This window comes from Anneissia japonica, unplaced genomic scaffold (assembly GCF_011630105.1).
Source record: "Anneissia japonica isolate Jap-2015-1 unplaced genomic scaffold, ASM1163010v1 scaffold560_len657749_cov147, whole genome shotgun sequence".
NCBI classification, from domain to species: domain Eukaryota; kingdom Metazoa; phylum Echinodermata; class Crinoidea; order Comatulida; family Comatulidae; genus Anneissia; species Anneissia japonica.
The window spans coordinates 31,802-49,176 of NW_022754288.1; the positions used below are offsets into that span (position 1 = coordinate 31,802).

General features: G+C 33.9%; 1 protein-coding gene across 1 annotated transcript in view; it reads left to right on the forward strand.

Moving 5' to 3' along the window:
* LOC117123171 (complement C3-like) overlaps nucleotides 1-17,375 on the forward strand; it is an 80,314-nt gene that overhangs the window by 28,999 nt on the left and 33,940 nt on the right. The window contains exons 15-19 of the mRNA XM_033269024.1: nucleotides 1,936-1,986; nucleotides 2,091-2,439; nucleotides 3,006-3,231; nucleotides 6,286-6,495; nucleotides 13,134-13,269. Of these exons, the coding sequence (XP_033124915.1) occupies nucleotides 1,936-1,986; nucleotides 2,091-2,439; nucleotides 3,006-3,231; nucleotides 6,286-6,495; nucleotides 13,134-13,269 (972 nt within the window). The remainder of the gene's footprint in view (nucleotides 1-1,935; nucleotides 1,987-2,090; nucleotides 2,440-3,005; nucleotides 3,232-6,285; nucleotides 6,496-13,133; nucleotides 13,270-17,375) is intronic.

Here is a 17,375-nt window from a genome sequence, read left to right on the forward strand (position 1 = left end):
GATATTGAACTAAATAAGTAAAATGCTCTAACTAAATGAATAATGGGATTCTCTTCTTATTGGTTGATTACCATTACTTTGGTCTTGCCTAAAAGTTAATAATTTTCACTTACTGTTCATACTATCTCATTAAGTCCTTCTAGGTCTTGTGCACTGCCAGCAAATAGGGTGGTGTCATTAGAATATCTTAAATTGTTGATCTTTCTGCTTCCAATCGATATTTCACTATTGCAGTTGTTATCTGCATAGTGAATTAAACAGATGATGGGATAGTATACATACTTGTCTGACCTCACCCCCCCCCTTCAATCTTGAATGGGATGCAGTCATCTTGAGTGGGATGTTTGGTCTAACAAACATTAGAAGCTAAAAAAACATAGGTAAAATGGCGTACCCAGAGCCCTTAAGCTATAACGTCGGAATTTTGTAAATAAAGTAGGCCTAACAGTAGAACATTTTTAATAATATGTGCAGGGACTGAATTTTAAAGTGTACGTGCAGCAAAAGAAAAAAAAAATTTATGGCCATTGGTTTTTGATTATGTGCGAGGAATTATCAGATGATCTTAGGGTGTATCCAGAAACATAAATATGAGGAAGCTGATGGACGTAGATAAGTTGTTTAAACAAAAGTTCGTTGAAAGTAAGTAAATTCGTTAATCAATGGAAATCCGGTGAAGGTCTCGGAGGACAGGGGTAATATGAGGGTGAGGGCACAATGGTAGCCTACCAATTTCTTAAGGCCGAGTTAGATATTGACATGGTGGTACTGACAGAAAGTGAAATAGTGGGAGAAGGTACACACGAAGTCTACTTTGTGTATAACTTCTGCGAACATAAACTTGATTTGTTTCTGTATATAGGTATATTGTATTAGTACTTTAAATACAAGGCAATTCTCGATAAATTGTACGTATGGGGAGGTGTGGGGAAGGGGTAAAGAGTTAAGAAGAAGAAAGGTAGGTCTACACTGAGGTCTGACAGCACGTTACCATTTATAATTTAAGTTTTCTCTTTGTGACTATTGAAATCATGAGCTATATTATTAGAAAGTTTTTCAATATAAAGATAATGTGATACGAAAAAGTTTGGATGGGGCATAGCTACTCGCTATCGGTCTGATTGGGAGACTTCATGATATCTGTGCACTAAGACGTTTTAGGTCACTTAAATAGGACAGGGCAATGTCTGAAACAGTAATTTTTGTCTTTGTTTTGTCCTAATAAACGGGATTTTAGAGTGTAGTTTTTATTGTTTACTATCTTTGCAAGCATGCAGCGAAAGAGTTAGACTTTGTGGCAGAGGGGTCTGACTGTGGAAAAGTATGATTATAGGGGAAAAGAGAAGTATTTAGGACTGGCATTGCTGTTTGGCCTATGAATTAAGATAGGAACGCGTGGCTGTTGGGGCGGCTGGTGGGTGGATGGGGTGTTTACGTGTTTTTCAGGGATCTTACATTTACTTCTTGACCTGATAACACATGAATCAATTTTTGTGTGATGTACATACATAATATTATTTTGTTGATTAGGTGAAGTTTTTATTCACTGCCATGTCATAGTAAGTTATTTTACTTTGAAGCTTGGTCATTGCATAGGCCTATATCGAGATATCGTCACCGACACCAAGAAGAGACGCAAAATTACATCATTTTTTTTCATTTTTTTTATTCTTTGGCATCTTGATTATCTTCATCAAACTTTTTTCACAAAATCACAAATAGAGGCCGAACGAGGTATTATTTTATTTAATTTTCAACACATGAACTATTAGAAATATGTAACGAGCACATCATAATTATGTAATTATGTAATATTAACGATATTAGATCCAATCCAATTAAGTAATTACAATAATATGGCAAATATACTGCATCAACATATTCCGTTGGATTAGAGCCTATTGTATTATTAACCACATTTATATTTCTCTGTAGGTTACGGATGTCCAATGTTATCGGAAAGACGACGTAAACGTGCATTAAACGGTGAGTTCAACTTTCATTTAAGTGAATTATTTAGAAAAATTGTATTAGAATTTGAAATGCTTTATAAAATTGTGTAGTTTGAACAGTTTTTATCTCAATTTCAGGTAACCAACAAACTTGCTTTGATGAATTTAAATCCAATACTACATTGTGTTCAGCTTGTGAAGATGGTTTTCTTAACATCCCCGGAAAGACGTGCGAGCAGCGGATTAAGAAATTTGCTAAAAGAAAAAGGATTGTTATTCCTGATGAAATTGGCAGTCCTCCAGTACTAACAAATCTGGATCCAGTAATTGTGGTTTTTTACAATTGCTGTCTTGTAAAACAAGCCGAACGTGATTTTATAATTGGTCGAAGTGCGGGTAACGATGTCGATATTGAAGAGGATGAGAATTTGGTAAATGTTCGAAGTAATTTCCCAGAAACCTGGATTTTTGACGAGTACACTATTATGTAAGCAATTCATAATTGATATCAATGTATACTATCCTAAATGTATAACATATTACAATAAATCGTATATTTTTATGAAAAAAAGTTTGTAAAATTATGGAGTTGTGGCAGTAAATCATGTTATCGGAAGTTACTTTGTAGGTAATATTATGTTACTTAACATAGAATCCAATATAATGTAAAGTGTATAGTAGATTTCAAGACCATGCCGGTGACCTCAGCATTTGGGGTGATCCAGGGTTCGTTCTCTATTTAGAGGATTAGCTTTTTGTTAAAAGATTGAATATTGCTCTATAGGTTTATAAAAAAAAGTGGTCTCGAATTACTGTGGTCTTGGAATTAGAGGGGTATCTAATCGAAAGGTCCATTGTAATTGGTAGAAACAGCACTCATAATGTAAATAATATTTTATTATACTTGTTATTATACGTGTCAACTAATATTGCAACTCTTTACAGTATAACGCTATTTGTTGTTACTATGCGTAAATGCACCAGCAATAATAAAGAATATTTGACATTTCAAATTTATTTATGAACATTATTTTTCTTTTGTAATGTCCCTAGTAATAGAGAAAAAAAAGTAGTATACTCTGTGCCTGATAGTATTACCAATTGGATTGTGCAAGCTTCATCTGTTTCAAGTACAATGGGAATGTGTGTGGCCGATACAGGAAACATAAGGGTTACTAAAGATGTGTTTTTACAGCTTAAGATGCCATATTCGATTATCAGAGGCGAACAGACACAAGTTCAAGCGACACTTTTTAATTACGGAGGTAGAGAAACAACAGTAAGTGTGTGAAGTAAATTATTAATAATTTATTTTTGTAATAAAATGGATTTGTCTTTTAGGTGGTTGTTGTATTAATTTATATTAAAAATAACAAAATATTAGGTATTACTTTCATAAACAGTAGTTACTGAAGCCGGCAACGGACTGCGCCAGAGCATTTTGTCTTTTCGTAAACCCGCTGAGTCGACAGTAATTTTTTTCCCCGTACAAAACATTTGCGTGAAACTCCACTCGGCCCGTCTCGGACTGACTTGACTCGAGTTCGATACGATACTAAGTTTAAACTAGACTTACTATGTATGTTTGTACAACAGAACATAGGGCTTTTCCTCATTGCTATAATGAAAAATAAAGTTGAAAAAAAAAGAAAAAAAGAACCCGTTAAAAATTGACTGAAAACAAAAATTGTTCATGCATATCACGGTAGTTCTGAGTAGATTAACCTAGCTTTAGCTTGTTTAAACGCTTATTGCGTTTATATAATTTAATATAAACTGTCCAAAAAAAAAAAATCTTTAGATGGTCCTCATATTCACACCGTAGATCCACAGCCATATCATATCCACACCGTAGATTGTCACCAAAATTTGATTATTTCTTCATTGGATTATGACAACCTACTCTGCAGAGTTTCATTTTGATCAATTTATAACTGGGTCGTAAGAACTTTAAATGACATCCGAATTTGGATTTTCACCAACACTTGATGATTTCTTCCTTGTATCTAGGTTAAACTTTCAAGAAAATTTCGATCAGATCAGTCTTTTTAATATCTGGTCTGGGAATGTTTGCTTTGAATGGTCCTCATAGCCACACCCTATTATAATGATTCGTCACCAAAATATAATAATTTCTTCATTGGACCATGACAAACTATTCTGGAAATTTTCATTTAGACCCATTGTTGTGTTCCTGGGTAGTCGTTGAGACAGTAACAGGCAGGCACACATACTATTAACTATTATGTAACATAACATGTACGGTAGTTTATTTAGATATGCCGGTAGGTACCGCCGTGGATCGGGTCGGTTCCATGCGTGTGCGTGCGTCTGTATGCACGGCTGACTTACTTCACTAACAAAACGTATCACAACATCCCCCTCCTTTCGAAAAGCTTTACAGTTAATTCGTTATTGCTTAAATAGCAATACAATAAGCTTTAAACTTTAAACAGGATGCATTAAATAATGTTTTAAACGTTGTTTAACTGATGCCTAATGCATAGGCCTAGTTCATATCGTGATAACTAAAATATGAAACACTTGTAACTCCATAATCATTAATTTCACAAGATTCATAAACACACTGTATCATATTGTGATAATTAAGGTAATGAAATATTTTTTAACTTCATAAAGGTAACTTCATAAACATTAATATCATTCCTAAAAACATTGTTTAACATCATAAAACTTAAATGCGATTGTTGCACATTCTGGATATTCAGTTACTAATTAATGACAATGTGCATATTATTTTCGATTTAAGTTGATTAAACATAATATAATGATGAGTTTCAGTACAGTATTATATTAAATGGTTTTAATGAATTGTCTGTTGTATTCACTATTGGCTATTCTTTGTTATGATTATTGTGATCATCGATTGCGTTACGCGTCTCCGAAGCGTGTTGGTCGGCGGATTTTTCGACCAGATCTGGTAATTGTGTTATACGTCGATCTTGTGCTTCTAGTGTTGGGATAGGCTGGGTTGTTGTGGCTATTTTTTGTTGGTTTGGGTGGTAACATCACATGCATCTAGAGCTAATATAAATATTTTCTCTGGGTCAGGTAATTTCAAAATCGGTTAATATTGGACTTATGCTTTTAACGTACTAAATGCCTCCTGGCGGAGATAATAATAATAATAATAATAATAATAATAATAATAATAGTAATAATAATAATAATAGTAATAGTAATAATAATAATAACAATAACAACGATGAAAATCCTCACATAGCAGTGAAAATGATAATAATAATAATAATAATAATAATAATAATAATAATAATAATAATAAATAGTAATCACTTTGACACACTCACAACACATTAGTTCTCACAAATTTGTAAGACGCTCAGCGTTTTTCTGATTATGCAGTCTGACTAAAATAGATATATCCATAAGTCAAAATCAAGGTCCATGACTCGCTCGGGATTCTTATTTACAAGAGTAAAAAAAATTAAATATAGGGCACTCTGAAAGTGCATACCTCCTCCATTAACATAACTCCCTTCTTTATAAATTTCCCACGAATATTGTCCCCATAAAAACAAAAATGTATTCAGTGCTGTGCTGAGGCCTAAAAAAAGCACTACAAATGAAAACAAAACGCAGAGTCTATTTGTTTAAAAAAAATCATGAAATTTACATTAGGATAGCCTAAACTTCATTTAAGCATTATTTACCTACGTTGTACTAGACCTATTTCTATTAAAAGTCTGTCAGTATTATTTGTGTATCTATACCATGAATGAAAATTTATTATTAAACTAAAAATGTGGATATAATTAAAATTGCAAATAAAGTAACAGAACTAGTAATAGCTTCATGACCTGCATCAATTAATCATTAAAAAATCAATCAAAAGTGGCCTAGCTCGTTTGGTAAAGGTAAAGGGTAAAGGTAGGAGAATAACCCATAACTTGCAGCGTCATTGTAAAATAGGCGAAACGACCATAGGTGAATTTGTTACGAGGGCGAACAGATTTTTGAGCAAAACGACCGGTTAGATCTTTTCTTGGAGTTCCATTCATTGTCACGCCCTCTATATGACCTATTCCGACAAAGAAACACCACTTATTCTGACCAGCGCTCAACAAAATTCTGGCGCGAATCTATGAATATAATGCGCCCAACTCGTCTTTGTCCGTGCAGGATGCACATAGAGCAGACACTGACTTATTGGCCGACGCATTTTGTGCCCAGCATAACACATTTGAGTATATTAGAATGTTTAAAGTCTGCTTAGAAATAATGTTTAACTTATAAATATTTTAAATCCTGAGTAGTACATTTTATATTAAAAATTTCTTTCATGATTCTTAAGGCACATGTGTACATGTATGGACGAGAAGGTGTGTGTTCTGAAAGTCTTCCAGGAAAAAGGAGTGAGAAACATGAACTAACTGTACCACAAAATGACGCCAAAACCACAACATTCAATATCATACCCCTAGATGTTGGAACTTACGAAATAGAAATCAAAGCTTTTTCAAGTATTTCAAATGACGGCATTAAGAAAAATATTTTAGTTGTGGTAAGTACTTTTCTAGAAAATGAATAAATGTCTACTGATATTTTTGTTATTTTGAAGATCAAACAACGTTATTTATCAGGCAGCCACTACCATGATCATTTTAAATTGTAACCGCCATATTTTCTATTTTTACTTTATTCCATGCTACAGCTGACAAACCTTTTTGTGTTATTTTAATATGTTTTTTACTTCTTCTATTCTGTCTTCTTCTGTCCTTTTTCTCTTTTTTTCTACTGGTCAATTTTCGTGCTTGAATCATCTTCAAATTCTCCAAGCAAACATCATATAAAGTAAAGACGTTTGATATTGATAAACTAGTGGTTAAATGTTTATATTTACCAATTCAAACATCCGTTCTCATTAGGTTCTTAAGGAAAATATAATATATTACTGTTACTACTGATATTACCATTACTACACTATTACTATATTATTATTATTATTATTATTATTATTATTATTATTATTATTATTATTATTATTACATTATTAAGAAGACACAACAATAATTGTTACTTAACCAATATCCTGAGGCGCGATATATATATTTATATATATATCTTTTGCCTCAATAAATAATAATAATAATAATAATAATAATAATAATAATAATAATAATAATAATAATAATAATAATAATAATAATAATAATATATAATACATGTATCGGTGTTTTTATTTTTTTTAAACATAATACAATCGAATACAAACTCCATGGCAGCAAATAAAATGTCATTTAATAATGCACTTTCAATAAAGATAAGAAACAATATAAAATATATAAATTAATAAAATAAGTATGGAAAGAGCTAAACTGGATTAAAAGACAAGCTCACACTTAAGCTGCAGGTGAAACATGCACGGGTTCTTTGCACACGCGCTGCCAAGCCCATTAGAGGAAGTAAAAGAACCAATACTAAACGTATCTAGCAGTCCGGGCAGTGCTGCAGCGACTGCCCGATGTCAACTAGCGGAGAGTGAATAAATATGGAAATGTGGGTTATGAAACAAAATCAACAGTTGTTAATGAGATTTGTGAGATGGTATTGGACTACTTTCAAATCTGGTTTTTGATTTGTCGAAATGTCCTTATCTCTCCTTACCTGGAGCTAGTGGGAGTACTATACTTTCGGAAACACCAAGAAGTTCTTCCATGACTGTTTTATTGTTTCCGATGATTATTGCTCATATACCCAATAAAATACTACATGCTTCTTTTGCACAGCACCTCCCTTCTCTCACTTTTTCTTTCTAGATTGAGGGCCAACTTCATATTTGAAGGCTTCGTCAGATGTGGACTACTCATATTTACAACTTAACTTTTCTCCCCTAAGGATCCCGTTGGCGTTTTCAAAATGGCGTCGCACAGTGGACCAGACTGAAGTCAAGTGTGCCAAAATTAATTACTCATTTCAAAAGCTAATTTAAGCTAACATAAGACGTTTCTAGAGGTTTTCATACACGTAGAATTCAATAGAAGCATTTTTAAATTATATGACGTCACTACTGTACTGTGTTCTGATTGGACGATGTCAGTTTTTATTGTACCAAAACAAGTTTATATTATAATGTTTTTGAAATGTATAATGAATTTCGGGACAAAGAAATTCTGTGAGAGCATTTTCTATTTTCAATGACGTCACCAAAATACATTTTCGAATTGGATTACAGGGAGCGAAAATTTATAATAAGGCCAAAACAATTGTGTTGGTCACGCATGACCAACCCAAATTTTACGAAATTAAGGGTCGGCATTTTTTTATTTATTTTTTTTTTTATACAACAAACAATGTTTTTTATGAGCAAATAAGGCTGGAATAGCCTTGGTGAGGTTAGAAGGCCAAGGCTAACCTATTTTGCTGGATGTTATGCGATGCGACTCCAAAATTGTTGTATTATTTGTGTATTTTCTACTTTTTAAGCATAAACACATTGGTTGTAAAAACAGTTTTCCTACCGACCTACCCATTTTTTGGATTTTCTCAAAACGTGGCCAACACACACACACACAAAATTGGCCTAATACCAAGAAAAAGTTAAAAATGTAGTTTTTGATCTGATAAATTCCATGGAGCTGTCAGACATCAGGCCTACACCCTTGTTTAATCAAATGCTTAAAATGCTTGAAAAATAAAGTTTCTACTAATTTAGAATGATTTCTTTCTTTTGATTTGCACGTTTTTATAATGTTCAAAAATATATAATTATTATTTATGTTAATTATTTCGTGAAATAACGATACAGTTTCTTTTTACAGAACACTAGCATAGTTATGTACTACACAATTTTTTTGGTCATACTACTGTAGTATAATAAATTATGTTTGTCGAGATTAAAATTTCAATACTAAACTTCTTTTGATTCCTCACTTTCTGAAGTGTCGCTGTCAACCACTTGAAGGCTTTGGTCTTTAAGCATATTCTTTACTTCAGTAGGTAGCGGTTCTGATTGTGGTTCTTTCATTGACCTACTACTGATAACGGTTCACCTGTTACCATACGTCGATGTAAAACATTGCTCATTGTCAACTCGTGAGGTTTTTCCTTAAGCCGGAATAATTTATTGTCTTGTGTCTGGCTTTTTGCGCCTCTTCGCTCATTATGCCAATTATAAGCACTGAGGAAGCCAGAATTGTTGCTCCATTTATAAACAGAACATGGACACTCACTGGCATTATGAACCATGGGTAAACGTTGATACGTAGGTATTCCAACAAAATATTCCAAATTTCTCCGGTTCCAAGGGAAGTTTGCACGATATAGCAATGAGGTCCATATGCATTCTGTAGTCAAGAGATCCATCCAAACCACAAAAATCTGCAAATATCTTTTCATCCTTAATGTTTTCGCGCAGTGTTTCTGTCGTTTGTGTTTCAGAACCTGCTTTGGTTTATCAACCTTTAATAAAGTACAGCATGAATCCGATGATGAACTTCTTTCTTTCTTATAACTAGTGTCTTATCCGATCTTGTCCTGATGACACACGCCACTTTGTTTACATGAACACGATATGAAACATGAAGCAGCATTTCAAAGCATCGAATCCACTTATAATTGCATACTTGTAATTTTCTTCAGCTTTGCTAGGTAATACTTTTATGTCATTAAATATTTGTGGAGTAATAATATTAATGAAGTTCAATTTGATATATCGCGCTTAACAATCAACAACAAATTGAGAAGATTTTAATAAATAAAAAATAAGAGAAATTTAAGAGACAAGAGATTTAAATGTAATAAGGAGTATCTTGTAAATCACTCTTTTCCCAACTGGCAACCAATGTAGCTGCTCCAATGCTGCTGTGATGTGCTGCCTTGTTGGGATGTGGAGAACCAAACGGGCTGCGATGTTCTGAACACGCTGGATCCAACGTGTTCTGAACATGCTGGAATACGCTGGATTTGTGAGTAGCCCCACAAATATAGCCAGTAGTGGCGTAATAATGTAATAAAATGTATAAATTAAATGAAATTTCTATGGAATTAAAGAATCAAAATGAACATCATATTGTTTTATAGCAGTTAATTCATTATACAGAACATTTTAAAACCATGATCAAACTCTTGTATTTTGTATCTTAATACGAATGACAGTTAAATCTTAGAAACATGAATAACGGGAAGGAGATTGTACTTTAACCATTGTGTTACAACAAAGAAAAGTGTGTAGAGAATACTGTGAGTTTGTATAAATGCCTGTGATTTCATACTGTACTGTAAACTAAAACTACACAATATAAATTAAACATCCATTGAGTGATTTTAGAACAACAGCGAAGTCTCCCGTAATTTTGCAAGTCAAAACTACAAACTGGTTGAGCTGAATTCGAGCAATCATCGATATGTAGAAATGTCAGTGAACCTCATTAGCCACATCAGGGGCGCAGTGGGGGGGGGGGGGGCGAAGCCACTGAATAAAGCACCGCATAGATGACTTGGTCTCTGTCAGTGCATTAATAACTTTTTGGTCAACTATTGTCAATTGCCAATCAAAAGTTACATATATTGTCTTTTCTTGGATTGGCTGCATCCGTATCGTAGTTTATATCATCCAATGTTACATTCATAGGCTGTAGTTGCTGAATTAATTCCATCGTATTCTTCTTGAATTAATTCTATAGTTTCATTTTTTGAATTGCAAATGAATTGGATGGTGAAATTGTGTTGACGCGTTTTCCAAACCTCAGTTGCTGAGGAACAAGTGTGGTACAAAACTTGCTCTTATCAAAATTATCTGTTTTTCTAAACGTTTGTTTGTATTGACTCTCGCCAGACGTCCCGTCAGACCCCCATTGACAAATTAGCTTGCATGAAAATGGTTCATTTTCAAGGTTTTCAATAAATTATGTAGTGGTCTCTGTTTGTTCCTGGATGATTCTCAGTACAGTGTGATAAAGAAGGATTTGAAGTGGTAATTTTGCTGAATCCTCTTCGACTGCAGATATACCAACAGGATAGCATTGCTTTTTTGCTTCTCTTATTTTGTTGTAAGGAGGGTAGATGTTAGCCATTTTGCGTTTTGCGCCACATCTCACCGTTTGGTAAGATCGTTTAGTCATGTCTGATTGTACGAAGAGGGACAATGTCTGATCTGCCTTGAAATATTCCGGTTTGCCTACAGGTTTTGTGATGAGTGTCCTTAACGTGGTAGGACATGACGGAGTCATCATTGAAAATTTTAGCACATACTTCAGATACCGATTCTTCTTGAGAAGTTCAATAGGTTCATTTTGTGTCAACATGCTTTTCTCTTTCGCAATCTCTCAGAAAGATTCTCTTATACTTTGATAGGACGTCCCGGTTTGGGTTGTCTCCGGTGTGTGTTCTGCTGAAATGAAAGGAATATCTTGTCCTCTGTTCTGAGTTAAAACATTATAAATTCACCCGAACAAGTAATGCTGTTGTCAAACCACGAGTTTGTTTTGCACCATCATAAAGCCAAGAATATACTGAAGATGGTGATATAGAAGTTAAAACATGAATCCACATGAATCTAAACTTTCTCCCCTTCTTTTCTAAAAACACAATTCCTAATATTTTTTTTCAGTGGTTTAAACAATGATTTATTAGTTCTCCAATTACTGTACAAGAAACGTGTACACATTGAAATAATTCTGAAATTTCTTTAATACAACAATCGTGGTTTAATATCATTTTGTCAATTATAGCATTTAAAATATTTATTAGGCGATTCCCGACCTTCGTAGAAAAATACCACCCTTAAATTTTTTTTAATGTAAAATATTTTCAGTGTAGATTCTCCAGGGTATACCCTTCTTCACAAAAAAAAGTTTAAAAGCCATAGTCACCAAAATAAACTTTTAGCACACTTTGATTTCGCTGTGTGCAATGACAGGAGCTATGAGATGGACCAGTACACCTGGATAACCCCCTCTTCGACTCGAAAGATGTAATGCGTTCTATTTAGTGCACATTAGCCAATTGTGTACACTGGGCCTACTGCTTATATTTTTTATCTAAGAAGTCTTATTTTCTTAACAAAACATAGGTGAACGTGCCGCTCGAACCAGCGCCGATATTTTATGGCTATATGTTGCGGTGCCACTACCTTGATAACTCGACCATTTAACTCGCCATCTTAGTTCCGTTGCCTTTTGCTTTAATTGGGTTTATTGTATATTATTATCATTCTTAAACTTTATAAAATATTTTATGAAAATCTGCTATACAACCTATTGTATGCACATTAATCGTTTGTACTTAGAAAACCGGTTAATTTTTTATTCGCTGTTTGTTCCTTCATCTACAACTTTTCATATTGTACCTTGTTGCCTTCAGCACATCCACTCTTTATGGCTGATATTATAGATATTACATATCTCAATAATACAGTCACCTTACGAACTCCACTGCCTGGACGGAAACTAGCGAAAATATATACACATTTACTAGCCAAGATAACTAAATATTCTCAGAATAAGAATATTGCGTTTAGCAATTTATAATACTCATTGTGATTAAATTTAATAAAATATGATTGAATGATTGAAAAATAATACACAAAGAAGCAAGAACATTTACACGAAATCTTTATTGATTTAATATCATTTGTATTTTAGATAGCTAGAAGAAAAAAAAAACTATTATATAGAATTTTGCGATTTTCACGCATCCTTAATTTTCGCGATCATCGCTTTATTGCGAAAATAATTAGCTTTACAGTAGCTGATCTTTAAAGTGATAAATTCTGTCATTACTTGAAAATAGTTGTTAAGCAGACTAACGCGGTTTTACCTTTTCATAAATTAATTTTTTTTTAACAGGCTGAAGGTGTTGAGAGGTATCATTCTACAAATATATATCATTCTACACACATATATAATAAAATATGATTGAATGATTGAAAAATAATACACAAAGAAGCAAGAACATTTACACGAAATCTTTATTGATGGAATATCAGTTGTATTTTAGATAGCTAGAAAAAAAAAAAACTATTATATAGAATTTTGCGATTTTCACGCATCCTTAATTTTCGAGATCATCGCTTTATTGCGAAAATAATGAGCTTTACAGTAGCTGATCTTTAAAGTGATAAATTATGTCATTACTTGAAAATAGTTGTTAAGCAGACTAACGTGGTTTTACCTTTTTCATCAATTAATTTTTTTTCAACAGGCTGAAGGTGTTGAGAGGTATCATTCTACAAATATTCTTATTGACCCAACTGGTGCACGTGATAGTGCTGCTGAAGATGGTGATGCCCAAGAGGATGATGTTCCATTAGATAATGAATTTCCATTCAAACCAGAAAGTAAGCATCAATGTAAAAATACACCGATACAACAATTATATTTATTTGAATTTTTAAGTCTGTACCATAAGTCTATTTTTTTTTTCCAAATTGCAACTTTCGGTTTATAAATTCAGTTCAATTTAATTTCAATTTCAATTTTATTTTAATTTTATTTCAATTCAATTTCAATTCAATTTCAATTCAATTTCAATTCAATTTCAATTCAATTTCAATTCAATTTCAATTCAATTTCAATTCAATTTCAATTCAATTTCAATTCAATTTCAATTTATTAATGCTAAAAACCTCAAGGGCTAATTTTCGCAAGATACAATATAATACATAAAACAGAAACTTTTCTTAATATGACGAGTTTCGAAAGAAGTGATGCTACAGTTAGAAAAAAGTTTTAAGATAAGTTCGAGAACGAAGCGGAATTAATAAGAAAGCAAATGGAAGCTCAATACGTATATACAACTGGAGTATTCAAATAGGGTTGTGTATGTGTTTCATAAATTATAATCATAGTGTCATTATTAATGTTGTTTTGAAAAATTGCAATATGGAGATTTTACGAAGTGCAGTTTTGTGGAAATGCCATTTTAGATCATAAGAAATAATAATGCCTTAAGTATTTTAGATTTGAAACACATTCAAATCGGAATTTTTGAAAAACAAATGCTCATAACACTTTTACTTGGAGAGAAGACAAGACCGTTTGGTGCAGGCCAGGATTCAATTTTAGAAGCAGAGATTGGTAACAAAGCAAAGGGTGGATCTATAAATTACAGTATGATTTAATCATCAGTCGTAATGCCAGGAGAAGCAATTGAGTAAATAAGGCCAATAATGCCATTAATGAAACAAAATAAATAAAATGGTCCAAGTTTACTTTCTTGAATAACTCTGAACTTAAAGAACGTTTTCAGAGAGAATAAGATAAAACAAAAAATTTTGTCGAGTGCCATTGCAAAGCCAGGAGACAATCCAAGACACGATGAGGTCATCGACACGGAAAATGTGAGATAATTTAAACAGCCTGGATATTTGTACAGATTATGAAGTGTGTTAAATTAAGGCATCAGTTGTGCATTCACCAGAACATAATCCAAATTGGAAATTAGTTAAAATCCCCTCTATTTGTTAATTGAGACGAGCATTTACGATGTAACAGAATTCTTCTTTACTCAATCTAGCCTGCCCTAAATAGGAAACGCCATGCCAAATACTAACTGTAGGAGCGGATTTTAACCGGTCTTTTCTCGGCCAAATTTGTAGATTATGTAAAAAACAGTACTTAATTCCCCTCCCATTTGAGATTTTTTTTAAAAATTAGTAGACGACTAGACGCTCTTAGATGGCATCTTAAAAGAGTAACAGTGTATGTTTTACAGGGTGCCGTCTATTTTCCACGTATCATGTATTCACGAGAAACACACATACACAAGAACGAGTGATCATACATTTAACGGTAACCGAAAGGGGGTGGCTAGCCACCATATTCACTCCCCCTAGATCTGCAACTGCTATCGATCATTATTCGTATCAGAATCGACAAAGTCTACGACAGTGGCGTTTCCCTCAGTCCATTGTTGAACATACAGCAGTATAATAGGCCTACCCTTCTTCTAAACTCTTCCCTCTCTTTCTGTCTGATAATTTTGTGATCCGGATACTAAACTTAGGCTAATGTATTAAATTCAGAATCAACTGAGTCAATTCAATCACTGGTTTTATTATTTCATTTATCCAAATACAAGGCTCATAAACAAAGGCTAAAAAGTAGATCCTACCGCGATAATGTACAGAGCAGCTGATACTAGACTGACCATGGGTTGACACAGAATTGAAAGTACTGTAGCGTAGGTGCAAAAAATGGTCTGAAGAAGAGTTCTGAATAATTCATGATATTTTACCAAACTTACCTACGAAAAAGAAATTGCGTCTTCGGTGCCACCTCGCCCGTGGGGTCGATCAGTATTAGGGCACTCTCCAACCCCAGCACAGTGATTGGATGCTAATCGTGATTGAAATACAAGGCCCATTAACAAGGGCTTGAATAAATCATGAAATTTTACCAAACTTACCTACAAAAAAATAATTGCGTTCTGGGTGCCACTCTCGCCCGTGATGTCGATCAGTATAAGGGCACTCCCCAACCCCAGCACAGCGATTGGTTGCTAAACGTCACCTTTAAATCAAACTCTTCACGTATATCGATTATCATCATCTACACTATCTATGCACCTTACTATTGCATGATTCGTGTTTTGAACTATTTTTAGCCTGCATTGATGGTACATAGTTTTTTTTTTCCATTTTGGTGCGGCTTCTTTGTTTTCCTTAACAACAAAGAAGCCGCAGTTTCACTGCATAGCTGTTATGTAACTAAACACCTAAATTGCTGTAAGAACTGTCAACTGAGCTGTCAATCGTCGCTGAACACCTACGCTGTAGTAAAATCTTTTATTTATCGACAGTGATGTGCGATGGCCGAAAATCATAAAGAGAAACATAAAAAGAAAAAAGGATACGCAGTGGCTGTTGGAATAACGCCTACAATTTATGATACAAGGCCTGAATGAATGCCAAGCTAATACGGAGGCTATTCCCGGAGCCACCTTTCAGGGGCTGCCAAACATAGAAAGTCAAGGAATACCTAATTACTCTCCCCATGTAGGTTGTACCACGTTAAATAAACCATACAAAGATTGTAACATTTCCGAAGATGAATCCGTTCCTGACAGACTACCTGTAAATATACTAATGCTGCAGGGCCGACGGAACGTTTTTCAAAGTGGAGGGGGGGGGCGCTTATAAGATGAATGGGAATATGAATCATGCAGATATGGAATCAAATCTAGGGGGTCCGGGGTCCTTCCCCGGGAAATGTTGATTTCTAGATGGCGGGAAATGACTTTTCTCGAGTTTTGAGCTAGGTGTCTAATGACTTTGTTCTTCAAAATTCAGGGTTTTCCCCCTCTTAAAAACGGTCAGGTAAACTTTCTCATTCTTAGTACAGTAAATAAGCCTGTGTGTAAACATACATAAAAAAATGAGTAGTTGCGTAGGCCTACGTATTCTCTTTTCAATGAATCGATAAGCTCCAAAGAAAAAGGGGGGGGGGTCAGGGGTTCTCCCCTGGGAAAAGTTTGATTCCTAGATGGCGGGAAATGAGCTTCTGCGATGAGGTGTCTTAATTACTTTTAAGTTCTTAAAAATTCAAGATTTTCCCCTTTTGAAAACGATCGGGTAATTTTTCCCATTGCTTTTAGAGTAAATAGGCCTTATGAGTGTATACATACATAAAAAAAAAAAATGAGAAGTCGCATACGATTTTTTTCCCATGAATCGATAAATTCCAAAAAGAAAGGGTGGTCTGGGCGTTCTCCTCCTGCAAAATTTTGATTCCAAGAAGGCGGAAATTAGTTTCCCCGACTTTTGAGGTGTCTTTTTATTACTTTTAAGTTCTTCAAAATTCAAGGTTTTCCCCCCTTGAAAATTATTATAATGAATCAATAAACCCAAAGAGAAAAGGAAGGTTCAGGTTTTCCCCGGGAAATTGTTGATTTTTAAATGGTGGGAAATGAGCTTTCCCGACTTCTGAAGCATCTTTTAGCGACTTTTAAGTTCTTCAAAATTCAAGGCTTTCCCCTCTTGAAAGCGGTCAGGTAAATTTCCCCCATTGTTATTACAGTAGATATGCCTTATGTGTGTATACATACATAAACCAAAATTGAGTAGTTGCATACGATTTTTTTTCCATGAGTCGACAAATCCCCCAAAAAAGGGGGTCCGAGGTTCTCCCCCTGGAAAATTTTGATTCTTAGAAGGCGGGAAATGAGCTTCCCGACTTCTAAGTTGTCTTTTAATTACTTTTAAGTTCTTCAAAATTCAAGGTTTCCCCTTATAATAAATCATTATAATCATTATAATGAATCAATGAACCCAAAGAGAAAAGGGAGGTTCGGATTCTCCCCGGGAAAATGTTGATTTCTAAATGGTGGGAAATGAGCTTTCCCGATTTCCAAAGTATCTTTTAGCGATTTTAATTAAAGTTCTTCAAAATTCAACTCTTGAAAACGGTCAGGTAATTTTTTTTTTTCCACTTGTTACAGTAAATA